At 40.2% G+C, this 27563-nt stretch overlaps 1 protein-coding gene across 2 annotated transcripts in view; it reads right to left on the reverse strand.

The window, feature by feature from the left end:
* mast2 (microtubule associated serine/threonine kinase 2) overlaps positions 1-27563 on the reverse strand; it is a 179037-nt gene that overhangs the window by 123628 nt on the left and 27846 nt on the right. Inside the window, exon 1 of one of the 2 annotated variants that reach the window (XM_042513331.1) lies at positions 5539-5709. The exons of the other annotated variant lie outside the window; for it this stretch is intronic. Within the exon in view, the coding sequence (XP_042369265.1) occupies positions 5539-5577 (39 nt within the window). The 5' untranslated portion in view covers positions 5578-5709. Of the gene's footprint in view, positions 1-5538; positions 5710-27563 lie in introns of those variants that run through there. 2 annotated transcript variants of the gene reach the window in all.

Below are 27563 nucleotides of genomic sequence, written 5' to 3' on the forward strand. Positions count from 1 at the left end.
CATCCTCCTCAGTCCATCAGAGGAGCCTGATAGAGTCCTGATGGAGTGGTGACCTCTGACCTCAGGCTATATGCTATCTGATCAGTTGGGTAATTAGAGGAAGAATGGCCTTACAGGGCTTCAAGGACACACAAGGACCAGATAATGCTCAAGCATCTTCAGTCTTGAGGTTCTACATGTGATGTTATAGTGAGCATAAGCTGGTGGGTTTTTATGCCCTATTAAATCCGTCAGTCCAGTCCACAAAATAAGACATCTCACGTAGCATTGTAACTAGGCTTGGGCAGTATGTTATGTTTCATATCTTGACACCCTCCTGAAATTTAACCGCAGAATACGGCTTGGTCAAAATAAATCCTTAATTCAGCAAGTTAGATGTAAGAAAAACATGCCGTTATTTCCCACAATCTGTCCCTGCCATTGCTAGCTGCCAACCGCTTACAGTCATGAAACTTGACCCCCTACCACTGGGTGTCTCAGTTTCTTTCATCTCGGATGCCTGTTTCACCAGTAGAGACCAGAGACCGAGCTCCAGTGGTGCATGCTGTGCACTACATACAATGAGAGGAGCAAAAAACAAAAAAAGGAGCACCTGTATTTATGATATTATTGAAAGACATACCTTTGGTATTTCTAAATACCCTGGTATTCTGTAATACCATGGCATGGCTCAAGCCTAATTGCAACTAATGATTATTTCCATCCTCCACTTATCTATTTGTAAAATATCTTTGAAGTTTTCTCTACAAAATAACCTATAAAATATAGAAAGTTTATATGCCATAAGTGCTAAAAAAACAAGAAAGTAGTCTATCAAAAACAAAATGTCTGCAACATTTTTGATGTTTTAAATTTGATCATTTAGCAGACAAATGTCAAACATTTCCTGGTTTCAGCTTTCCTGGGTCCCGACCTTTAATCAGCCCACTCCACATGTCTTCAAAATATTGCCCAACATCGTAGTTTCTTCAAACTTTGATTTGCTTCACTCTTAAAAACCTGGCACAAAAACATGTTGACATGGCTGTGCATCAATGTGGACTTAAAATGACATTAGATTAAGGCAAAAAGTTGGCCTCTGGTAATGGGTTAGGGAAAATCAAATTGCCTTCTTCCACAGAAATTAATTAGAGTGGACGCAATATAAGACTGAAGAAGGAGTACAATGAGTTGACACTTATGTCTGATATCAGTCATTTGATGATTGTTTAATAGGCACTGTAATAGATCATTAAAATAGTCATCACTTGCAGGCCTTCATGAAGTAGAAACAAGCCTCAAAGCATCACATTAGAGAAGATGGAACCTATTTTATTAGATAAATTACTTTTCTCATTGCTGAAATTGAGACGCATTTTATGCTGATCAACAAATGGATTCATTGTGTAACTGTTCCAGTTATTATATCAACAACCACTGGCTAGACTGGTGTGAAATTTGGTATGGGTATTTGTGAACCCCAGAAGCAGTATTGTAGCACTTTTGGTGAACTCCCCTGGTCTTTCCTCTTTTGCAATCATCAGACGTAAATGTCTGTTCCTTTATAATTTTGATACATGACGATTTATCTCGAAAACGAATGACCTAATCTGCATTAAAGCAGCTTAGACACTTATGGACTCTTGAGAAAGATTTTGTAGACCGCCTGACCTTTAGGCCATATTTTCCACGAGAAAGGCAAAAATATAACAATTTAAAAGGCCATGGTATTTCCTGATCACAATTCTGTTCCCCAAAGGATGAAGTCTTTTGATTACATGGCCCCATTACGTTTCCTCTTTCTCAACCCTTGGGACAAACTTTTATATTCCATCACCCCTACTGATAAGGTTCTAAGAGTTGCTGAATTACAAGTGTGTAGTTGGTTCAATTCAACACTGCAGCCTCTAGGGGCCGAGGTTTCAGATTGTTGGACTTGTTTTAAATCCATCCAGCCGACTGTACTGGTAGCCAGCTGTGGGCACCCGGCCACAAAAAGGGATTTACAGAAACAAAATGTGCCAGAGGACAGCCCTCCCAACAAACACACCAGGTCCAGACAGAACTGCTGTGTGGAGACAAACAAATATGCATTTGTCAGTCAATGCTTGAGTTTGTCTGCTTGGCAACGTTTTCACATAACAGGATCAACTGTCTATAAAATCACATGCATACACATTGCAAGTTTCCCATTTTCTATTAACAAGTTAGGCAGTTATTAATTTAATTTGCTTTATGCTTCTAATTTCACAATGAAGCCTCCTACCTTTGCATCTCTCCCATATAAACTATAAAGGCCCTGCATTTTTGTGAGCATGCACGCATAAAAAGGCATCCTATAAGAAACCACTGCATAACAACAGGCTGCGTGGCCTCTATTCCAGGCTTGTATGATCATCTAAAGTGTTACTTATAAACACCTTTGTTGACAGTGAAGATGTAATATAGCTCTGTAATGCAGCAAAAAATACTCAGTCATAACAAAACACATGCCTAGCCTACTCCAGAAACAAAGTACTGCTGCACTGCAGTTTGCAATGCAAAATAAAACTGAGATCAAAACTGAACAAGGAGCAGTTGTTTACCACCTTCATGTGGGTAAAAGATATAAGGTATATAAAGTGCAAAAAGAAATCAAAAAAGCCTTTTGCTGCACTGCAATACTGCATAAAGTTGTGGTGTATCTCTTGTTTTAATTCTAGGCCCTATCTCTTTCTCCATTTTCTTACCCTTCATCACATATTAAGCAGAGTAATCTCTATGCAGTTGATGTGCAAGTCTTTCTGTCAACCCTATATTTCCCTAAAGATGAATATGTTTCTCGTAGTAACGTAGTAATCAAAATTTTTAGCAAATAACTGTGTCCACTGCGGCAGATTACATAAACTAAACTGGTCACACGTCTAAAACAAACCCTTACATAGGTAATTTTGGTCGCGTTTTTTATGAATTGGTTGAGATCCTTAATTTGGACAACAGAAACGTTTAAATCAATAGAGCAGTAGTTAATTATCGCCCGTTGCTGGCCCAAGAGCAACACATGCAGACAGAGTTTTCAAACCACTTCAGTCTAAAACTGAAAATGGCAAAGTGCAAGTCAACAGTCCAATAAACCTAAACTGAGTCAAGATCAAGGCCAACAAAAAGTCTTATTTCAGGACTATGCTTCTGCAAGCACAGAAGACTTTTTGAAATCTGTTATTTCAGAGTTAAAAATGATGAAATCTTAAAATTGTTGCAGTGGTTTTAATGTATGTATTCATGATATTAATGATAAAACAAGAATTAAAGTTAATTAAAGTTTGCTACATTTTGTGTAAAATATGGCATCAAGGGCCTCTCACATTGTGAAATCTATATCTGGAAGTTAAAGCCTTAACAGGTGCAGCGAAGTCCTGGAATCTCAGCAAATTCAGGTCATCTCTCCCTGCCTGGTGTCCTCATTTGAGGCCTACTTCCTCTCCACACAAAGCTATTTAAACACTGTAAATACTGGATGTAGAACACAGTGTTGCAGTGGAACCTTGTGCTATTCCTCCTGGCAGCTTCAGAGTGCGAGGGAAGGGAGGTTATTTAAGGCTGAATGCTAAAAACTGACTCAAACATAAAAAACTCTCCCCACCCTCTCTCAGGAGGTGGGTGAGGTAGTGCAGGGGGCGGGGGAGGAGACTGGTGCTTGCTGACTCAACATTACTGTAGTCTCTCCATCTACAGCCCTGAAATCCTGTCAGCACGCAACTTGGATGACATCTGATAAATGCGAAAATGAAAAACACATTTTTAAATGTGCTACCGATATTTTTCCCCATATTCTCAACATTGATTTCTTTGATTCCATCGCAATTCTTGGTTCATTTACTCCAAATCGCATTTTTTAAATGTCTGCTAAACATTTGACACAGTATTTAAGATTTATTTGTTATTTTTTATATGGTCTTCATACCCTTCTGGACACAACTAATTTCCATAAAAACAGGAATAAATATCAACTTGCAAAGGCTTGTAACTTTCTTTGAGATACTATAGGTATTACTCTTACATAACACCATGTTTTCTGGATATTGCGGTTTGAGTTGCGGTTTGCTGTACATAATATCATATTTTTTTTTTTTTTTTTTACAAAACTGCTGATTTGTTAGTTGACTAATTCATATTTTGTGATGCTTAAGTGTAAAAACTGACATGACATGACATGATTAAAAATGCCACAAACAAGTTTCCAGTGCCCAGGGAGACATCTCCTCATTGGTTGTTTTGTCCAACTAACAGTCCAAAAGCCAAAGATCGTCAGATTTTTGCTTAATATATGACTTAATCAAACTAAGTTTTAATGCAGTGAAGTGTTAAAGCTTAAACAAGATGTTAACATGCTCTTCATGTCAATTTCCATACCACGCAAATTGGCAATCATTAACTGCCTCTGATGTGGTTGAAAACATTTTCATTGTTCTCAGATAACTAGTTGAGAGATGTAAGTACGTTAGTATGTTCCATTTAGGGGCTGCAGCAGTAGCTCAGTCTTGCCTCTTTCCCACCAAATTAGCGCTGGTTTTTGAACAAGTTCTGTCCAGGATTCTTGAAACCTTCGTGCTATCCAGCCCATATTTCTACCAGATTTGCGTCCAACTGATGTGTCATCAACAGGGGGCAGAACAGAAGTAAACAGCAATAGCAAAATTGCAGATGATGTGGATTACCTGCCAACTTTTTTTCTGTAATTACAGATGTTTGGGGTTTTTTTTACTCCAAACCTGTTATTTGTAGTTTAAGATGAGAACCAGCTTTTTGGGGTCTGTACCAACTTATTTTTGGTTAAAATGCTCTGAACAGTTCAAAATGAGGTGCGGAAACTAGAATGGAACCGGTTCCATGATAAAAAAGGGGTATCAGTAGGGACTAGACTTGGGAACCGGCAGGTTGGTGGTTCAAGTTCTCGTATGGACCAAGTATCAAATGTGGTCTTGCAGCTTAAGATTTGCCAGTTTGGCACTCAACCCCTAAACTGTTCCATGGGTGCTGTGATATGGCCATCCTGCGCTACCCTCCTTAATTGTGAGTATTGTCTATAAAGAGGAATATGAGGAGGCTGCCTGGGATTGTGTGGATTGATAAATAGAGACTTATAATTAAATAGAGATTTTTTTTAAATGTCTTTCTAAATTTGTAAAGATGATGTTGTGTCTTTCTGTGTTCTCATACATGATGGCTTGTTGTTTCTCACTGTGCTGTGGCTTCACTGACAGATTACCACCAGAGAGAAAGTGGTTAGGTCTGGTGAAATGCTGTGTGTGTTTGTGTGTTTCTCTCTGTGTTAAGATCGCATGTATACTTTCTTCAATAATACCAGCTGGAAATGTTATGATGTAAATCTCAAAATGTGTACAGAATTCTATCCATCTATCTTTATGAATAAAATGCATCTTTTCATACCCACATTCTTTCCTTTAACCCTTCACACAATCAATTACATCAATTCAAATTCTCAAAGGGTGATCCTTGACCCAAGTGAACTACAGAGGAATCCTAAGCTCCACTCTTAAGCAATGAGCTGCCTCTTACCTGAAGTCCCCTGCGCCTCAAAATACTTGAGTCATCCATGATTCTGTGAGCTCGGGTATCTTCTTTTTGGTTTTCTTTTTACAAAGCTACAAAGTTCAGGCACTTTCTACGAAGTCCATCCACATGGAGGAAGTTACATTACAACCTCCTCCTTTCTTTGTCCATCAACTGTTAACAAAAGGTCATGTCATTCAAAAACAGAGTTGCCAAGGAAGTTATCCTCTATCTAAGCAACTGTCCTCTTTTCTAAACAGTCCCTTCTGTTCATTTTCCAGATCTGTAAAAGCTTTACAGGCCTTGATTTTTCTTTGACGCCTCTTCAAATGAGTCTTGAGATGAGCAGACCTGGTTCGGTCCTTTGAAGAGCAATCCGGTGCACACTTCACAAGAGAATTTGTGTCAAGATGAGTGAGTTTCTAATTAAAGTGGAACAAAAATGTAGAGCTCAAGGCTTCAGGGATTTCCATGTGGCCATCTCTGAATTGTTCCAACAAATGTTCAAAAAGACAAGACACTGTAAGGAGGAAAATTAAAAGCAGCGCAAAGTGTTGCAGCTTTCTGCGTTTTGGTTCTGGATCAGAGCATCACTGCTCTGTTTCTTTTTCCTTTATCTCTTTTGTTTATTCCAGCTGGTTGTAGAGGAAGGCGCGGTCTGGATGTAAACGGACGAGGATCGTCCTCTCCTCTCTTTCGTCGTCAGAGCACGTGTTGTTCCTGAGCTCAGCCTCCGTCGGCTGCTTCTCCATTCATCCATTCAGCGCTGGACACACCCCTCCGCCTCGCTCTCTTACAGAGGTAGAGAGCTCACACTCCGGCGTTCCGCTCTTCCTCTATTTTATAACCTCCTGTTCTGTTGTCTTCTCCTTTTTATTCTGCCTCCCACCCTTAAGGCACTAGTCCAGAGGAGACTCTGCTGCCTCCATTATTCATGGGCGACTCGCACTAGAAATTAATGATGACAATGGGGCCTCGGGGATGGACGGAGGGAGGGAGAAGAGGACTGAGGGGAGGCCAAACGTAAATGGGGAAGGCACCAGCTTGCAGCCCTCTGGCTTAGCCGATCTGTCCCAAACGAGGTCCCGAAATTGCTGCTAAAGCACAAACAGGGAGCCGGCTTTTAAGAGTTTCTTTTAACAAGGGCATCAGTCAGGAGTGTGTGGATTTATGAGTGAGTCCACAGAGTTCTCAATCACTTTTTTCTGTATGGGACAAGAAAAGAATAGAGAAGAGGGAATCCAAAAAAGCACTAAAACACACTGCAGACGCTTAGAGCTGCTGGTCTCGCCTGGCGACGAAGAGAGCAGACAGAAAACAAGAGGTTGTTTGTTTGCTAGCAGCGGTCCACTGAGCGAGGAGGCACCTCGCATCCATCTCCATGCCAACCGGCCGGGCCAGATTCCATCTGGTTAAAGCAGGCAGGAGCTCAGGGACTCCCACACACACAACTGTCGCCTCCACATGCAAGCCTGTCACACACACTAGTCATCTCTTCATATCTGCCATCCTCTCCTGCATCCTCTCCTGTATCTCTCAGTCTTTGGTGTTGTTCCAGAAGGCTGCAGGAAGGAGGAGATCCGGCACAGCTGAGAGTTAAAACACAAGAGGAGGAACGAGGGTGGAAGGACGAGTGGAGGTATTGTTGTCCTCCCTGTGAGAGAAGTGCAGATGTGGCCTCCGAGCAGATCCCTTCCTTCCTCTCCTGCTCTTTAAATCTCTCCGTCTCTTCTGTTGTTGCTTTCTTTGCTCTCTCTGATGTGTCAGTATGCTCACATGCTGTGACTCCTCCCCCGTTCTTTCATCAAACTCTCTCTCTCTCTCTCTCTCTCTCCCCTCTCTCTCTCCCGCTCTCTCTCTCTCACTGTGGAGGCGTGAGCAGGAGACAGAGACTTTGCTCGCAATGAATGGAGGGACGACGGGTGCTCCGCCTCTCCCTCCCTCGCTCCTCTGCACTGTGTTCGCCGCCACAGCCTCGCTAGCTCTAATCAAAACAAGAGGGTGTGTTCACACCACACACACACTCACACACACAGAGCAATCTGTGGTTCATGTTTTATTATTGTGTATGGATGAATTAATCATGAGCGCACTGATCAGAGACTCTGGATGATTACTTATTCAACATGATGAATTTAAATACAGACAGGTCTCCTCTTGTTCAATATCCACCAGCTCTATCTTTTAAAATGTGAAAACATGCAAACATTACAATTAAATATGATAGCTGGGTGATAAATGTGCTGCTCTTACAGCCTACACTCATCTGCTTTCAGTCTCAAACCTGGCTGCAGGGATTTGCTCCCATTCAGACACAACAGCATCAGTGTCGTCCAACACTGACTTTGGCTGATCAGTTCTAGCTCGCAGCTGGTGTACAAAGGTGTTGGATAAGATTCAGATGCAGACAAGTCAAGTTCTTCCAAACCAAAACAGGGAAACCATTTCTGTACAGTTTTGTACAAAAGGGCATTGTCATGTTGAAACAGGAACAGGACAACCAGGACATAAAGTTGGAAGAACACTACTGTCGAAGTATGCTGCAGTAATCAGACAAAATCAGATAAAAAGTTAACCAAAGTATTTGGACAGCAGTGTCCACATAGTTTTGGCCCCTTGGAGTATATATTTTTTTAAGTAAATTATATAATTCTGTAGACTTCCAGTAGTCTCCTAATTTTGTTCATAGTATGTGTGTTTTAGCCTTAAAATGCTATTTAACCCTTCTACTAATACATTTTTTCCCGTGTGACCTGATTGAGATTTCTGCATGAATACATTGATACATACCAACTCATGAACTGCTGTGGATGTTACATTAGTTCAGTTTTAAAAGTCATACAATACGAAATATGCTCATAGAAGGCTTTGTATATCATACGAAAATGCACGCAAAACAGTTTGTATGATTTCATCCGAATATGTACCGCATGAACAATGTTTCATCCTTAACGAAGTTATTTAAATGAAGTACAGTTACAGAGGTTAGATTTTTGGCAATAAAAGTCACTATGGTTAGGTTAAGGAAAAGAAATATAGTTGGTCATGTGATCCCAGCCTTTCATAATACATGGGATATGCACAAATTTGGATGCATTCAATTTTCATAGGAAAACATGTGGGACTAACCTTCACAATTCCACAAAAGACTCAACAATTGAGGCTGAGAGGTAAAATTTCTATTTCTGTCAAAGGATTCTGGTGGCTTTGAAGAGGGCGATACAACAACTTTATTAGACAGCTCATCCACTGGGATCCATCTATTGGGATGAGCGGTCTAGTGGCAAAGCACTAAAAACCTAAATATAGCGTACACTTTGCTGCTGGCCCTGTCCACAGCTTTCAAACTTATTTTACTTCAAAGAACACAAGACGTTTCTTTTCTACTGGTCTGCCTCTAATAAGTTACTTTTTCTTATTGTGCGACTTGCGGAACCAAAATATCATGGCGGTCAAAGCAATATGTTGCTTAGCTTCTGTGCCCTGGTACTCCTGTCTACTTCTCCAAAGAGGAGCATGCCAACCGCCATGTACTAAAGATAATACACCGACTAAGGTTGTAACCGTTGCTGGTTATCATGATAATCACAGTAAAATGGAATGATTACTGTGATTTTAAATCAGGATAAATACTGTCAGACTGTAATGCATCAACCAAATTTAGCACTAACAACCTCCTACAGACGAAGCAGCGTTGAACGCGCAGCCCCTCCCTCCCCCTTCTGGAAACATTCTAATATGAACTCAAAAACACGGCGAAAGACAGTGCTAGTGAGAGTAATGTTCTTACATGCACATTATCTTGTTTAGAAGGCTTTTGTGTTGCTTTTATATGCTCATATGCTTAGTTAAGATTGTGTTTAGACCTGCACTAGGGAAACTTTTCGATTCCTTTACAAGGTTTTCTGGTTAGGCACGATCAGTGCTGCCAAATCTGTAAAAGACTACTACGACACGGAGAAGATTGCAGATAAGCACACCCTTTAAATAATTTACACAATACCAATGTAAAAAGAATATTTTGGACTATTGACTGTTAGATGGACAAAAGAAGCAGTTTGGTCCCCTTGGTTTCTTGGTTATTGTAATGTCCATGTTCACTATTCCTGGACAATTTTATTGGTATGATATGATCAAGTGAAAGCAGATTACCAATAAAGAATGTAACTGTTAGTGGCAAACTAATTCCAGGAAAAACCAGGTTTTTTGAGGGCTGTTTGGAGTTGAATGTCATTAACGTTGCATCTGAGTAAAGACAGGATGACAGATAATGCATAAACAGCCTAAGCTAAAAACCAGGACACTATTTTTATCTAAGCGCAGCCTCTGCAATAAACAGACGCACAGACAGAATGAGGGAAAAAAAGGGAGAATGAGGACAGAGACAGACAGAAAGGGAAATGGAGGCAGAGATTTCATGGCAGAAAGCGAAGAGAAGGCAGAGTGGCTGGTGTCCTCCCACGCTCCGCAAAGAGCCATGTACAGATGACTCACAAAGAGATGAGAGATTGTTAATGAGGAGGGATGGATGGGTTGGATAACTAAGAAAAATACCAGCACTTCTGGTAACAGTTAGAGGAGAGAAGGAGCTGTGTCTGTCTCCTGTGTGCATCAGCCATGACAGTACAGCATGGACACAACATGTTGTGTTTCTGAGAACGGATCAGTATGTTCAGAATCCGCTCTCTCTTTGTGAGGAGAAACCAGACCCTGAGTAATGTTGGTGAAACAGTGTGAGGCCCCTCCCCACTCCGTCTGGGGGTCCCGGTCCTGGTCAGAGCCTCTGTGTTAATGAGAGCAAAGGCCATAAGGGGCCACAGAGAGGAATGTTCACACAGCCACAATGAGACTGACTGACACCAGCTTACTGACTGACTGGGTCGACCGACTGGCGCTCCACTGGCTGCTTCTAAGAAACACACAGAGGCCCAGCTACATCGCTGGTTTGTTGGCTCTGAAATACCTCTCATATTTGTTATGGCTATATGTGATTAATGGTTTACTAACATCCTTAATAATTTCTATTCATTTAATTGAAGTACTGAGATCAAAAACCCTTTGAAACCTGAGCAAATTGGCTCGATTTCTTTCAAAAACAAGGGAAGATGGTAATGACTAATTTAAGAAGAAATTACCAAAAATCAGTAAAAATACAAGAAAAAAAGCAGAAAAAAACAATCAACAAAACAACAAGGGCATAGCCTGAAAAAGGTGCTTAAAAAAGATAATTATCCTGTAAAGTATTTTAATCATACCATAATTATAACTCTAGATTAAGTTTTTTCTGGACATTTTCCCCTAGCTTATTTGAATTTTTTTCCCCAAATCTACTAATTTCCTGCAATTTGCAGGACATTTCTCACCAAGTTGCTTATTGACTTTTCCACGTTTTCAAAAGAAATCAAACCAATTTGCTCGAGGTTTGAAGGTTTAAATGCTTGTGAAATGCATCTGAACGCACCACAAGAAAAGTGATGTCAATACAGGTTCCAGAGGGTTAAACTGATCCCTTTAAAAGACGGATATTTTGTTAATCTGTCTCTCTCTTTCTGTCTCTCAGCTAAAAGCCAATTTGTCCCTTTTGAAGAAGTAACTATTTAACACCGAACAAACATATACTTTTGTTTTTTAAAAAGTGTGGGTTATTTCTTAAAATAGCTGCTTATTTTTTGCAGGACAGTGTATGAGGGATTGAGTAACTTAAGTGTGTGTTTGTGCTAATAAGATGTCACCAGAGCAACAATGTGGCTCATTGATGTGTTCTTAAAAGTTTGTGGGCAACAATGGAGCTCTATACAGAGGACCTAGATTTATCAAGCAGTCTTGCTCCTGGTCTGCTATGCTATGCAGACTGAATAACAACATCACAAGACTACTGTTTGAAAATTAAATAAAAACTACAAACCAACACTACAGTCATTCATGCTGCACATTCCATATTATGCCTATTTAACAGGACAGTAGTTAAAGTGCTTAAATGCCAGTCAGTAGATTGGTGCGTGTGTGTGTGCATGCCAGCGCGCGTGTACGTGCATGTTGGTGCCAATTATATTTGGGGGATGCCACGTCAAGCAATGACAGGGCAAATTAAAGTTAATATTCTTTTAATACTACCACAAATATCAATAATAATTTATTACATAATTGGGAAAACCAGCCAAATATCATCTTGACATCAGCAAGGCATCGGCAATTGGTGGTCGCTCTGAATAACACCAATTCCCAAGATCATAGTCTATCCGCAACCTTATCACTCATTCTATTCCTTAAAAATGCTCCTTAAAAACCTTTCGCTAAGAGAAAACTTTTGGAAATGAAAATAAATTAACCAAATTTATCATCTGACTTGCACTAACTTACAGTATAGGAGTGTAGGAGTAACTTTAATGAGTGACTGTTAATGTCAGACAGATGGAGAGTCCTGACTTATATCAGAGGAAAGTCAAGGTAAACATTAAAATGGCAATTCAGTGCCACATTCACGTGAACAGACTAGAACTTAAAGCCTTTTCCACTCACAATAGAGTGTATATGCAGGTTATTTAAACACAGGAAAACTGGCTTAAAAACAGCCAATAGACTCCTTTCCCAGTGCCAGTGGACCAGAGCCGTGTATACGGCCCTGCAGTAGATGAGTACGCCTTTCTTATTTTATTTTCTGGTAGGTCACGTTAGTCACGGGCGCCCACTGTACAGAGGCTGTGTCCTTACCGCAGCGGCCGGAGGTTCGACTCTAGCCTTGGCCCTTCGCTGCATGTCGCCCCCTCTCTCTCTCCCCCCTTCACACATGTGCTGTCCTTTTTTTAATATCTTTTTTTAAAAAAAGAATAGAACAAGTGCTTCCATTGCAGCTTTGCAAAACATGGCTTTTTTGAATCACCTGAAATACCAACCCGTGCCATTGTAAAAACTTTTTGATAAATGGGAGGTTTTTTTAACTGAAATGTTTCCATTAGGCAAAATTTATATTCGCAATTTCCATTTGCACAATTTGAGGGTTAATGGAAACCCGCCTACTGACAATGCTAACATCTTGATGCTGAGCAAATATATTTTAAAAGGTCAAAAAAAATCTTTTATTCTTATTTTTAGGAGTAGCAGTAAAAGTATTTAGTTCAACCACTCAAGTCCATATTTTCATTTTTACCACTTGAGAACTACAGTCCATGAGCTCAACTATTGATAAATGTGTCTGCCTTGAACAAAAGGAAACACTGGATTCTGTTACTTGTGTTTCAAGCCACAGAAAGAGATACTGTGAAACACAAGAAGTGCAGAAACCAGAGTCAAGAAAACAGGAAGAAAGAGTGAGGATGAAGAAGAGAGAAGCAAGCAAGGCTGTTTCTTCTCTGCTCCATACACAACTAATTAAAGCAAAAGCCTGTTCCTGTTCTGTTTTATGTCTCTGCTGTATTGGAGGTTAATTGAAGCTGTGGCCTCTGCTGTCCCTGTCAATGCCGAGGAATTGCCGAGAGCAGCAGTTTCTTTCTCTTATTTCTATAAATCTTTTTCTGAGTCGTATAAAAAGAGAAAAGTGTTTCTTTGACCTTCCACCCTTCCTGTTTGACCAGAGAAACACTCAGTGCCCTGATAGTGTTCTGTTTATAGCTGACAGCGTCAGGCTTGTTGAGCCCTGTCAAAACCAGAGACCCAGTTACCTGACCTTCTGCATGTCTTTACAAGATGCTGCAGAATGAGTGGACAACTGAAAATGGCTCGTAACATTGGACAGAATATTTTCTATAGATTTTTTTGTCTGTAACATGTCAAAATCCTGTGAACTGCTTAAACAAACAAAGCCCTTCCATAATGGTACCAATATGACACATCAAACTGAAGCTGCAAGGCACTAAAACTAAAACTCATTAAAGCCCAGCTACCAAAATCTAACAGCACTCACAATATATAACCCGGAAAGTGCATCAGGAGCCAGGGAACCGGGATAAGAATAAAGTGCCAGTAGTTAATATAATGCACAATATAAAAGTACAATATAAACCACACCATATATACATGTATAACACTTACAGAATTTAAAAGTCTGACTGCCGAAGGGATAAAAGATCTGGAAGTCATGTTCCCAAACAAAGTAATTTTAACAAAACAATAAATTGCTAAACTACAAAACAGTCTGTGCTGTAGGGAGTACTTTAACAATATTTTCAACTACATTAAATTTTTATGGAGTTTTCATAATTACCACAAATTTATTCATTTAGTTTTAATGAAATGTGCAAATAGTAATTCCATATGGCCATACCAAGCAGCAACCTCCAGGGCTGAAAAACAAAGCCAAACTGAAAGTGCCCAAAACTGCAGTTCCTCTAATGACCACCTGAGGTTGCCGTCAAAGAGTCAATACTCAAAGACCCGCATGTTAAAATGTCCAACTGTATAGCAGAAAAAAAAAAACATTTTTACAGCCATGAACAGAAAATGGTTTTGGTCTCTCTGGATAATTTTCCCATTCATGACAACTGTTAGCATTTTATTAAGAAATGAATATTATGCATAGTTAAGGGTGGGGTTGCTTTGAGACAGCTTTGACAGGAAAATTGATATGCCGAACTCAAGGCTTCAAAAACGGGAGTCCACAAACCAGTGGGTGACGTTACGGTAAATACACTCACTCTTTATATAGTCTATAGGCCATATACAATGAAAGAAGTCAAACGTGGAGATGCACATACACTCAAACTGGTTCCGTTCAGAAAAACATCACATAATACAGAGTGATTTAACGTGGCACTGACTGAAGGTTTGTAAAGTCAAACAGTTGCGAAGTGATGGGTCAAAGGTGACAAAGGTACACATGCATCTGAATACACAAACAGTAATTTGAGAGTTTACACTGGACACTTTTACATCGGCATGTTATCGTTTCACATTCCAGAGCAACGTTCAGTCTAACATGACGATATGGAAATACACAACGTCTGACTGCTGAGAGGCTGAAAATAAATATTATCTCTGACCTCAGAGCCCCTTCACACAGACATACTGTATACTGTATACAAGCTTGTACTGTGAGTTTTATTACTGCACAGTATGAATAAAATATGAGTTGTAATGAACTTGTTCAATGGTGTGATAGTAATCTCATAGGCAATATCATGAAGATTAAAAGGCTGAATTATCACTAACAAACAACACTCTAAAACCCCATTGTTAGGGTTGGCTGAAAAGTATGTACCAAAAACAATATCCTGATCTACAGTAACTTTAACGAAGCCACAGGTTAGCATTTGGTGGATAACTAAATCGTCCATGCAGCTGCTTCACAGTAAAAGCCTTCCAGCTGTCAGGACAGGCTTTAATCCTTCACTTGCAGCTAGATTAAAAACAGTCTTGTATTCATTCCTTTTTGTTTGAAACTCTGCAAAGAAAACATGACTTCATTATAACAAGTATATCATGTAGCATCTCATAGAAATGCATGGTGATCCTAGTTTTGTCTGTACCTATGTCTGCAAAGCACTTAAAAGGTGAAAAAGGTGATTAGATTAGACCCTGGGCCTTCAAAAAGGGGGTATGGGAAGAGTTACTGCGGGGGGAGCCGGGTTTTTTTCTCACAAATTTAAATATGTCTGAAAATACACATTAACATTAATCCAACATATTTTGTCTTTTGCAACAACAATGGAGCTTCTTTCATCACTTCACTGGAAAGCAAATACAAGTCAAGTCAGCAGCCACATGACCCATGACATGACCTTCTGCTTGACAACCTTCTTCTGCTAGGTTTAATATATAATGTAATTTTATACTATAGAGGGGTCCCCTGCTCCATCTCTCTTTCAGGTAAGAAAATAATTTAAAACACCTATAATAGCCAAAAGACAGAACATAATCAGAATCTAATCAACCATACGTTTTCTCCATCTAAACTCCTAAAGTAAGAATTTGCTGCATTTTGAATTGTAACAGGAAATGTTCACTATTTTGTGACATTTCATACATTAAACTAACCAATCAATGTAGAAAAAATCAGCATTAACTAACGATGGAAATAAACTTTCATCATATTGTCATACATTGAAAACCTTAAGTCTGATAAGACTTATAAAATCCTTGAATAATTCATCAAAAGTATGTGTTACATTGTGCAGCTGCAGTCAGAGCGTTAAAGCTGGTAAAGCAGGTCATTTCTTCTCTAATGTGGCCCTTCATTTTGCCGCCAAGCTCTCCATCCACAGAGAGTTGTATATATTTTATGGAACTCTCCTTTTATTTACAGTTTATTTGCTTTATCAAAAACAACTGATGTAAACCCGAACCACAAATGTGCACACTCACTCACATCCACTAACAACGTATGTGATAAAGTCACAGCCAAGACATACATGCAAATGAAAAAACAGGAATAGGAAGTTATTTGCACACGCACACACACACACACACACACACACACACACACACACACACACACACACGGGCTGTTGTGCCAGACGAGGACGTCATCTGCGTTGTGTAATAAAGGAGCAGAGATAAAGAGCTCCTGTCTGTGTGACTTCATTCATCAGCTTGATGAGCTCTACTGTTAGTCTGACTGTCCTGCAGCCAGCTGGCCGTCTGTCTGGACAGCAGCCTGGCTGATATCTCTGCTCGGAGCATGCGTGTTCAGATACACTGAACCTGAGCAAACAATGAGGGCAAATAAGGTTTGGAGTGACAATGGCAGTGCTAGGAATAGAGAGCAACAATTATATAAACATAACACAAGCCAATGTAACGTCTGTTGGCTGCAAAGACGGACGAGTAGAGGAGAGTTTGTGAGAAAGACAAGACAAAAGCAATTACAGAAAGCTTGAGAGAAAGACAGCGAACTGAACTGAGCAACACTTGGGTCTGAAAATACAAACATGAGGCCTGTGTATTGAGATGACAGCTGAGTGTGTGTGTTTCTGCATTATGCTGACAGTTTGTGTGCTGCTCTGTCTGCGCATTGTGCTGACGGTGTGTTCCAGAGAGAGTGTGTGTGTGTGTGTGTGTGTGTGTGTCAGCCTCCTCAGACAGGACAGCAGGAGAGCTCAGCCTGAATAAATTAAACACAACGGTGTTTGTTACAGACTGACAAAGCTCGGATGGGAGCACCACGTTAGTCAAGTCCAAATTGAGGTCAAAATTTTTTTTTTTAAGATTATTTTTTTGGGCTTTTATAGCCTTTGATCGACAGGACAGTGTGAGCGTGAAAGGGGTGGAGTGGGGGGGGCATGCAGCAAAGGACCGAGGCGGACTCGAACCTGTGGACACTGTGGCAAGGACACAGCCTCTGCACATGGGGTGCCCCTCTATCCACTCAGCCACCAGGCGCTCTGAAATCTTCAAGAGAAAGTTAAAACAATGCGTGCACATCTCTTTGTCTCACAATAGAAAGGGCTTTGACCTTACATCACAAGCCCTGGAAATCACTTCCCAGTCCCACTGCTTTCTCTCAGCAAGACACTTCTTTCTCATCCAGGCGGGCAGTAACGGCTGCTCTGCTCCGCTTAATGAGGCTGGATATGTACAGAGGAACAAGAGGAGGATTTTATAATGCCTGTGTAAGAAGCCAAGAGTCAGAAGAAATGAATTTATACCGGAACACTTTATACCAAAAGGTTTCACCTCATTCACGTGTTGAAATCTCACCTAAATCCATGGAGATCAAGTACATTTTTGGTTTTAACTCAGGTGCGTTTTTACTTTTACTGGTTTACTGGTTAGTGGTTTGGTCTTTTTTTTAAGTCGTCTTTACTATAATCTTTTATTGGTCTGAGAAATGTCCTGAAATCTGACAAACATCCTAAAATCCTTGAAATGTCCTAAAATCCTAGAAACATGCATGGAACTGCTGTAACTGGCCCCTGGCCTCCTGTCATTTTGCAAAAGTGCCCCCCCCCTCCCAAAAGCAAAGCTAGCTGAGTATCCCTGCTTTAAACAGAAGAAATTGTGCATTCAGATTAATCATTTGCTCTCACAGTTCCCTAACTCTGAAATAACCTCCCGGTTGAGATGATTACACCTCTGAATTTAGGTTAATGTCTTGGCTGTCAGTTTCGGACACTGTTATGGACTGCCCGACTTTGTTTTGTTCAGTTTTGTTTTTCTTTCATAAGACAGCCAAAAATCTGATACAAATTCTGATTATCTTTCTGAGTAATGCCAACAGGATGGTGCCCAGTGCAAGAAAAACACACTTCAGTCCAATTTTTCCAAGTTATAAATGTGAAAAGTGTCAAGATGGGTTCAATTTTCTCATCTTTTCCTCCTGAAAGACATTTTATCACAGATCTAGGCCCCTCACTCTGCTGCTAAAGGCCATGTAAAGAGGGCTGTGCTCCCCTTTTTTTAATAGCGTGGAGATCGAGCCATCACATTCTGTGATGAAGCTCAGACCAGATCAAAGCTTAAGAGAAAAAGAGAGGGGGAAGTGGAAAATGAGAGGAAGAGCAGAGGGGTGAGGGAGGGAATGAAAAGGACACAGCGTTGCATAAAGCTTTTTCCCCATCGGAGGGGGGTTGATAAGAAAACGCTGAGTAAGCCAGAACAAGCTTTACACAGTGATGGGGAGGTAGGGCAGATGAAAGAGAACAAGGGAACGAAGGAGAGGGAGGGGAAAAGAGGCAAAAGAGGAGATGGAGAAAAAACTAGGGTAGAGAGACAACAGAGGACAAACTGTGAAGACAGAGACTAGTGCTGTGCCCTGTTTTTCCCTTCACCCTTACTTTTATGATTTCAGTGTCCTTAGACTAAAATATTATTCAGATCACACACAGCCCTGATCTCAGCATTAAAAGCTACCCATAAGACTTTGCAAAAAGTTCAAATAAAGGTTAGCAGGAGTTAAAGTTTCATTGTGGAAGTGGCTTCATGTTTATAAAACACTAAGCTGTGAAGTCGAGGACTCTCATATTGTATTATTCAACAATCTTACCCCTTTTTAAATGCATTATACAAAACTTCAAGGTAGCAGGCTTGTCACCTCCATTTTTACTGATTAAAATGGCAAACATCATTCGTAGTTCATCATATGAGATGTAAGAACTGACATTAAAACTATAAGTAACTTTCATAAAGGACAAACTAATTTGGCAAAAAGATACCATGCTCTCTGCAAGCTGGTGTTTGTACCGAACCAAAGCTCACATGTTAAAGACAGCAGCACAACTCTTAAACAACACCATAGAAACAAGAGTATGTTTTTGTGGTTCACAATACCAACCAGTGGTTAATCTTCTCTGGAGAAACTAAATTAGCTGACAGACTCAAATAAATGTAGCACTCTGGATCTAGTAGTTAAACTTTGATTCGTATCATTCGTAAACCCACTCGGCATTGTTCATTTCTGCAAGCCACCCACATCGTAGAAACTTTACGAATCAACAGCAATATAGTTAATGTATGCTTAGGTTAAGGCACAAAGACTACAACATCATATTTTGGCCTAAAATACCACATTTTGGGGGCACAAGGTCGGCAAGAAAAACAGCAATGTCTCAGTAAAAAAGAACCAGTTTTCAGGGCGTCCGGTGGCTCAGTGGATAGAACAGGTGCCCCGTGTATTAAGGCAATGTCCTTGCCGCAGCAGCCGTGGGTTCAACTCCTTTACTGCATGTCATCTCCCCTCTCTCCCCCTTTCATGCTGTTGCTCTCTCCTATCCAATAAAGATGAAAATCTTAAAAAAACAAAAACAAACGCTTTTCATGCCACTGTCCAAGCCTATGGGTCACTTTAAAACACCCAAATTTGGAGCCTAAAGCTGCTGAAAACACCAATGACTCACTAAAACACCACTGGTTTCAATGCTTGTTCTTCTCGAGCAGTGGTCTGCAGCTTGGTAGGCATCTCACCAAGGTGTCACATCATCCACCATCCCCTCCATCTCCTGATGGCAAAGTCAGCTCATATACATCTTAAATCATGTATGAAACATGCAAATGTAACGTATTAATGGTTTCCAAAACGTACAATGCATATATTTTCTAGTAGCAACCGGACTATGTTGGTGAGCGCTGAGTGTGTCCAGTGCATTTCATTAACACTGCATATCTTCTGCTGCTCATCTTATGGTCGAATTGAGGTTCCATTCTCCTATTCTTTAAAATTGGGATTAGGGTTATGGGTTTCAGCCTACAGTACTTCATCTGACACTCAATACTGCAGTGTTTCCATCAACTTTCCTTGCATACAGCTACACCACCATCCCAGCAATACTCTCACGTAATACTGTCACGTACATGCACACATGTAAAAGCAGATTAGACACCCTGTCTAACTAAATGTGCTTTCTCCAGGAAAAATTCTCTTTGAGGAAATCAGTTTTCAAGACTCTTACTGAAACCCTGTTCTTTGCATGCATGCAAACACACTGAATGAGAGTGTAGAAAGAGTATCTGTTCTGTCTCTAACCACCCAGAGTCTTTTCACTGCTCTACAGCTGCCCTGCAGGAGTCAAGTGGTGTCTTATCACATAGAGCAGTGGAAGTCTGGTGTCTGGTCCTTCCCACCAGTCTTGGAGCTCAACTTCACTATTTCTACTGTTAGGAGGGAAAAGGCCAATTTGGAAAGCAAACTCTTGACAATACAGAGGCCCAAACTCTCTCCCTCTCTCTCTCTCACACACACACACACACACACACACACACAAACATGCTAAGCTTATTTAAAAGAAATGCTGAAGGCTGTTCTATCAGCTGCCGGCCAAGTCAAATCTCTGCACACTGCTTTGAGCTGATCTCTATCTCATAAATGTAAGTTGGATTTACTGTTTAACTAGCGGGTGGAAAAGTTCACACTGCTGATGTGTAAAGTGTAAAATGTGTGTGCGTGTATGAGTTCAAACTCAGTTCACATTATTGCTGGCTCTGGTCAATGCACTTCTGTGCTGTGTGTGTGTGTGTGTGTGTGTGTGTATTCTTATTGTCTGTTCAGTCGAGCCACACTGGAGACTTTTCAGTGGCAACAACAAACAATGCAGGCTGCTTGAAAGTGAGGTTGAGTTCCTACAGACAGACAGACTGCTGTTGTTCTGTCGTTGTTCCTTCCTCAGTACAAACAGTGAGCTTTGTTTTCGCTATAGGCAGGCACACAGGAGAGACCTGGAGTTTGTTCTAAGACCATGAGGCAGATGCGACAAAACAATTGTAAACACGTACAAGAAACAGTTTTTATGAGGATGGTTTGGTTTGGACACTGAGCTAAACCAGCGAGAGATTCATTTTCAGAATTACTCACATTACTGAGAACATGCAAGCCTTGTCAAGGCAAAGATGTCTGGCAGGTTGAAAGCTAAGCCCATTAAAGGCAACTTGCATCTGTGTCCAGTAAGTGTTGGAAAGATGTTTCACTGCTTTTATGACAAGAACTGAGTCAGGCCATAAAACCTGCGAAAAATCGATTTTCACTCTCATCATTATCATCTCAAAGTGAGTTGTTCAGACCGGGGGGGGGTTGGGGACTAAAGCTTGAGCATGACCTTGGCTTCAACATATAACATGTGATGGGATGAGACTGAGGACACCAATGCCTGAATGAAATCAAATCAAATGGCACTGTGGATATAATTTCTCACTACATCAGTGTGTTTCACTCTTCTTCTTTGCATGTCGAGGTATCGAGATTCAGGCTGATGTTTTTATCACATTAACGCCATAAACAAACCGTGAAAACTGTGTTGTATTCACAGCGATCGGTGTAGTCTAATATTTAAGGAGGTGACGACCCATATTTTTCATATCACGCAGTCAGACTTTGTGCACAGGAGATAACAGCAGCTAACAATATGTAAACAGAGAGCACCCAGTGCAAACACAACACGAGGGTTTTATCAAAGGATGATTTTCTGCGGCTCACAGGCACAAAAGAGAGATGTGGAGGAGGAAGACGAGAAACAGCAACGATAGAAAGAGACGGAGCGGGAGGGGGATTGTGTGTGAAATGGAAAGACAATTCAATTTCCTCTCCGTCATCAGAGATGGGCGATACGGTCAGAACTGGATTACCTCATCCCAAACCAAACTACAGGGTTTGAATGTCTGTGTGTTAATGTGAGTCGGGTGCAGGAAGCAGCAGTGCAATGCTTCACTCGAGTCAGGGTGCCGTCTTTTTAACCACGACAAACCAGAAGTCTGATGATCATTCTATAATCCTTTTAAATCTGCGCTAATATTACACCAGAAAGGCACCGTTTGAAACTAGCTCGTTAAGACAGTGTAATACTCAGAGCCAGGTATTTCCTCAGGAGTTGATGGAGACCAAACTAGAGCAAAAAGAAATGTTAATATCTGACTTAAGCCTTGTTTCCACTGCATAAAAAAACAGCTAACACCTGCTAACATCTGTTTTTTAATGCAATGGGAAAGTGTAAAATTGGCATTCACACCCACGTCAAACGACTGCAGTAGTTATGGGTATTTATCGCCTCCGGATCCTATTGGCATTGATGGAAACACTCAGGTGAATGCACTAATTTTAGATGCAATGGCGCGCTGTCAATATTTATTGTCCGTCTCCACCAGCAGCGCTAAAACATCGATCCAAATCAGTCTGCACTGAGTTTGAAAGAGATACTCAATAAATAAAAGATATGTAAAGAGAAGTAAACACTGTAGGGTTTTCACAGACTTCTATGCACGCTGCTTTCTATTGTGTACCTGTTCTCCGGCCTGTCCGTGACATCAAACTGATACACCAACAAACTACATACACATACAGAAAGGAATTCCTGTCTGCTGTAGCTCCGTGTACACAGCTCTGCTCTACTGGCAATGTGAAAGCAGTCTATAGCCTATTTTTAGCACCATTGGCATGTTTGGCTGTGCCAAATCAAACCATGCTATGTTGATTTGCATTTTCATTACCACTTTCAACACATCTAGCTTTGCCAAGACGTGCCCAAGATGTACCATCTCCTGAGTTAGGCCAAAGAACGTTTGACCCCTTAAGTTGTCATGATGTCAGATGGGTTTCTTCAACATTGTCCAGCAACTTTCAGTGACTGTTCAGCCACATGTTTAAATAGCCTCAACTGTTGGCAGACACTGCAGATACTATTTACTATCTGTTTCAACTGCACTTAAAAAAGTGAAGAGAAAAGATTAAACACCAGCCCTGCTTGCTGCTTGGAGCGAGAAGACCATGCAGGCAGGAGATGGGCATCAGTCATATGTTTATGCAATGGCGTAAGAAAACTAAAAAGCTTCGGCAATGATACAAAGAAGTTGTTGACCATAATACCACCAGCGGCGCGGACAGAAAAATATTCCAGTGGTTCACAAGCAGCAGCGCATTACCAGTTAAAGACAAACCTTCACGCTGGTAGCCCTACTGTATAGAGACGCAAATCCATGAAGCAATGTATTAACATGCAGATTTAAATTGAGTTAAGCCAAGTCAACCCATGTATGGAAAAGCCTATTACATTCATCATGTTACTGCAAGCAAAATCCTAACCCCTACCCTGAAAGTGTTGCTCTGTGTCTGCTGGACATGTAAAAAAGATTGGTAGCATGTTCACCAAAACAAGTCTATAAAATGCCATGTAGTACTGAATAGTGTAGAAATCTACTGAAAATGTAATAAAAATCTGCACCTAATTTGATCAAAATTGTAATACACCCGGTGATGTAATTACCTGACCAGTAATGTAATAATAATTAAATGTCCTGACTGATATTTGACGACCAGCAAAATTAGCCCGCGGGCCATAAGTTGAGTATCACTGGCCTCGGGTTTACATTTCGAAAACATGAAATTGGTGAATCAAGCAAACATTACACTAACAGTATTATAAATGCTGTATATTTGCACACTTTACATTCATGAAGAGAAAAGGATACTTTTTTTTTTACATTATTACGTTATTTGTCAAAATGATTACATTATCAGTTTTGAAAGTGTTTTCGGGTTTTTTTAAAGATTTTTTTGGGTGGCTTTAATGCCTTTAATCAACAGAACAGCTGAAGCGTGAAAGGGGAAGAATGAGAGGGGGCGACATGCAGCAAAGGGCGGAGGTTGGCACTGAACCCGTGGCCGCTGCGGTGAAAACACAGCCTCTGCACATGGGGCCATCACTGATGCAAATTTTATCACATTTTCAAGCAATCATTACATTATTGGGTGCTACATGCCAGATACTGTGTTTTCAGACAGAAAATAAGTTAATGCTCCCTTAAAATCCAAAATGCAAATACATGCAAAAAAAAAACAAGTTCACCACTGCACATATTTATGCATACAACATGAATCTTGAAATTAAGTTGAGGACACAATTGATCTGTTGCACCAGAGCTGGCATTCTGATATTAAAAGTCATAACTTAACACATTAAGTCAATATCTCGTAGTGTCAAGCGATTGATTAATAGCGGATAGTTAAGTTGTGACAATGTTAGGAATAATACACACTGTGATTGATAAAAAGAATCCTCACCCTCTTTGGAAATTACTCTGAAATTCAAAAATTGTTTTGGCAAAATCTTAATCAAACTTAGACCAAATCTGACTTTAATTCCAACAACCATTCCAGCTGTAAATCAGAGTTTAGTATTCTCTGTGGAATTATTAAAATACCTGATTAAATGTTGCTCTCATTGTTCTCCACATGGAGAAAGCCTATTACTAAAAATCAATGCGGTCACGTTGCTACAGAGTCTGTTGTTAGATTCTTCATCAAAGGTGATTTTCAGAGACTTGATTTGTCTGTGGTGTGGCAAATGAGAGCTCATCAGCTTCCAATAACAGCTTAAAGGAAAGAGTTTTGTATTGATGTGTATGAATCAATCCATTTCTCTCAGTGGATTTAAGGAACACACGGCGTGGACTCACTACTTAACATTCAATAACAATCCTGCCCGCACTGTAGATGTGAGCTGAACAAATCTTCCCTTCCATTTCATCTCCTGATCTCTCACTCCTCTGTGGCTTGTTCTTCCAATGTGATCATGGGAAAGGTGTTGAGAACGCTGTCTGTGAGAAAGATCAGTGTAGCAGGACTGTCTGCCCAAAGCTTTACCACTGCTGCTTAAGCATTTTATCATTATTTCTCTTTGTTGTCAAAGCTTTTTGATGAGAATTCAGTTTCATTAAAATTCTTTGAGAAATGTCTTTTTTTTTATCAAACTCTAATGGGAGAATTGATGGTGTTTGCCAAAACACTGATTTGTTTGGGGGCTTGTGGTTTGTATTTCCACCCTCCTTTTATACATTTTGGCTCATGGATCCAATAAAAAGCTGTTGGCAAAGGATGAGAAATGCTATTAGGAGAGAAGTGGGAGAGGAAAACAGATGACCGTGAGGAGCAAATGGAAGCCAACAAACAGCATCAACAATGTAACAAAGACCCTTGAAAGGTCTACAACAGCAGGCAAAGGAACATTTTTTAATTGTTTTATGTTCTACCGTGACTAAACCTTGGCAATTTATTGTTGACATGGATATAAGGTTTTCTGTAATAACTATCGCACCATGGCGAAAACATAAAGTAAATTCTAGTAGTATAAACCTAATTTAAACCTAATGTACTCGAGATAAACCCTTATAGACGCTAGCAACTCTGAAACTCAGAGCTCACATGTGACCTCAGCGACTCTGTAAGGATTCAAGCCCACACAGTGTTTAAAGCCTGCAACTTCAAACTAGTCTGTTAGAACTGAAGAAGCCGCTTGCATGAAAGGCAAAATGACCTCAAGAAATTTAAACAAGTCCAGTTTCCTACAATATAGCACCATGCAATACCATGACCTGGATGACTGACCAACATTATTGAACCGACTTTTTACACAGAGCTCATTAAGAACTATAGCACAAGCAGTGTTTCACACAGAGAAAACAATCTCAATTAGCAAAGGATTTAAACCACAGGATGAGCAGCAAGTTTACTAATAAACTGGGATAGATAAGATGAGTTAATTGTAATTCAACTGATTTAGTGGTATAGCTGTGCACATGCAGGACATAACTGGACAGAAAATGGCAGAGACAGAAAACTCCAGCTATCAGACTGAATCTGAGCTTTGATTTCTGCCCTGCTGCTATGATCTGCAGTCAGTCTGAGATCTGCCTCTTCTCTGCCCCTTTTAGAGTTAACTGTTCTGAGTCCCTGCTAGGGGTGTCAACGTTTACAATTTTTTCTACACGTGTAAACGGGACTTCTAACCGACGTGTACCCGGTTACACGATTTATGATCTTTTTCTATCGCAGTTGCGCTATATAACCACTAGATGGTTCTGTCTCCATTCAAATACCTCCTAATCTCATTAAATCAAAGCCATTCCAGTAGTTAGTTATCGCACAAAAACGTTTATTCAGCACTTAAAAAGTAGGCAATCCATCTCACCATTTAAGGCTTAGACCTACTTATGACAGAAAGTAAAATGAGTTGAAAATAAAATCATCAATTTTGACAGACAAGAAAACGTACAAGTGAAAGCTGGAAAAGGTTTAACCTTCTTTTTTAATCGTTTTAACTATTGCTCACTTTTGTACAATATATTTTTTTAAGCTCCGCTTGTTCATCGCTTGTTGCTTGTTGTCCATGCGGCCCTGAGTCAACTTGAAGTGACGCGACACTGGCTGTGGCTGCGTTTTTTTTTTAATATCAACGTAACATTGCCACCTGTGCATCTATTATGTATGCAGATAACTGCATTAGTGGGAACATTTAAGTGTATAGTTAGTTAATGTTATTATCTTAAGCTTTCAGGCAACATTATCACCCCTAAAAATACTATTGGTGAGAAATGAACGAGGAGGAGGAGAGGAAAAAATGACGTGTAAACGGTTATTGATTTTTCTGAACGGTTATGATTTGTTATCCGTGTACCCGTTTACACGTGTAGATGTTGACATCCCTAGTCCCTGCCCAACGTTTGAACCCAAAACACAGACTCAACCTCACTTCACCTCACACTTATCTGATGCAGAGCTCAGCTGATCTGTTGGGACTGTGTCACCTCTCCATCTCACACTGAACCAGAAGACAGACCTTCCAGAACACAGACTTTGCCACTACGTACTGCAGGAACCCAACCAACAATGGTATTTATATCTGTGCTACTTGTAAATGTCCTGTCCTGCTGCTTTTGTATTTTCATGCTTCAGCTGCTACAACAGACTTTAAGTCTTTAACAATGTTAATAACTGTTGGGTAACCTTAGTCATGTCATGCTACCAGTTAGCCCTGTCATTGTGTGTGTGAGACTCTGTACCAGGTACAGAGCTCCAGTTTAACAGCAATAGTCTCCTGGTAAATAGAGAGCGATGCTGAGCGAATCAATGCGCTGCATGCAACTCTACAATGAAATGAAATTTCACTCATTTTAAAATGTCAAGGTGTGAGGTCACACAGCATTCACGGGAATGGTTGGATTTGCATTTACTGTTGAGACTGCATCGGCTTGGAGGGACTGGTTATGTACAGAAACCTGGCACCAAATGCTTCCTCAGACTTGCAGTCTATTTCTAAAAATTCTCAAATCAGAATGTAATATCAATTTATTTCAGACCTCATTATATATCTGCATTTTTTTCTTCAGACAAAATTGAATATTTGAGAAGTTTGTCTTGTTAGTTAGCAAGTAAAATAGTCGTTAGTAGTTACAGTTACAGGGCATCGAGGTGGCGGTGAGCAAAGTTAAGTTTCAAGTGTGAGTGAACTTAATAAGGCAAAGTTAAGTATTAAGTTAAGAAGAAGGTAAGATGAAAATCTTAAACATAAACACAAAGACAAAATTAAGTTAGAAAGTGAACAGTGGTTAGAGGTTGGATGTGAAGTAAACTCATGTAACTCATGTAAGGCTAAGTCTGTTGTTACATAAACTTCATACTTAACTTTGACGTTAAGTTGAAAGTAGTACTTGAGGTAGGCTTAGTTACTGAGCTAAGCTTAGTTGTGAGTTCAGGGGTGGGTGAAGCTGCAAGAAATAAGAGAGAACTGAGGTGAACTGAGGTTTATAAAATGACTTAGAGTGGCCAGGAGCTAATGGAATTAAAATTAAGTTAAGGTAAATTTAGCACTGAATTAAGTTAAGGAGAAGTGAAGTTAAATCAC

Source organism: Plectropomus leopardus, chromosome 3 (assembly GCF_008729295.1).
Source record: "Plectropomus leopardus isolate mb chromosome 3, YSFRI_Pleo_2.0, whole genome shotgun sequence".
NCBI classification, from domain to species: domain Eukaryota; kingdom Metazoa; phylum Chordata; class Actinopteri; order Perciformes; family Serranidae; genus Plectropomus; species Plectropomus leopardus.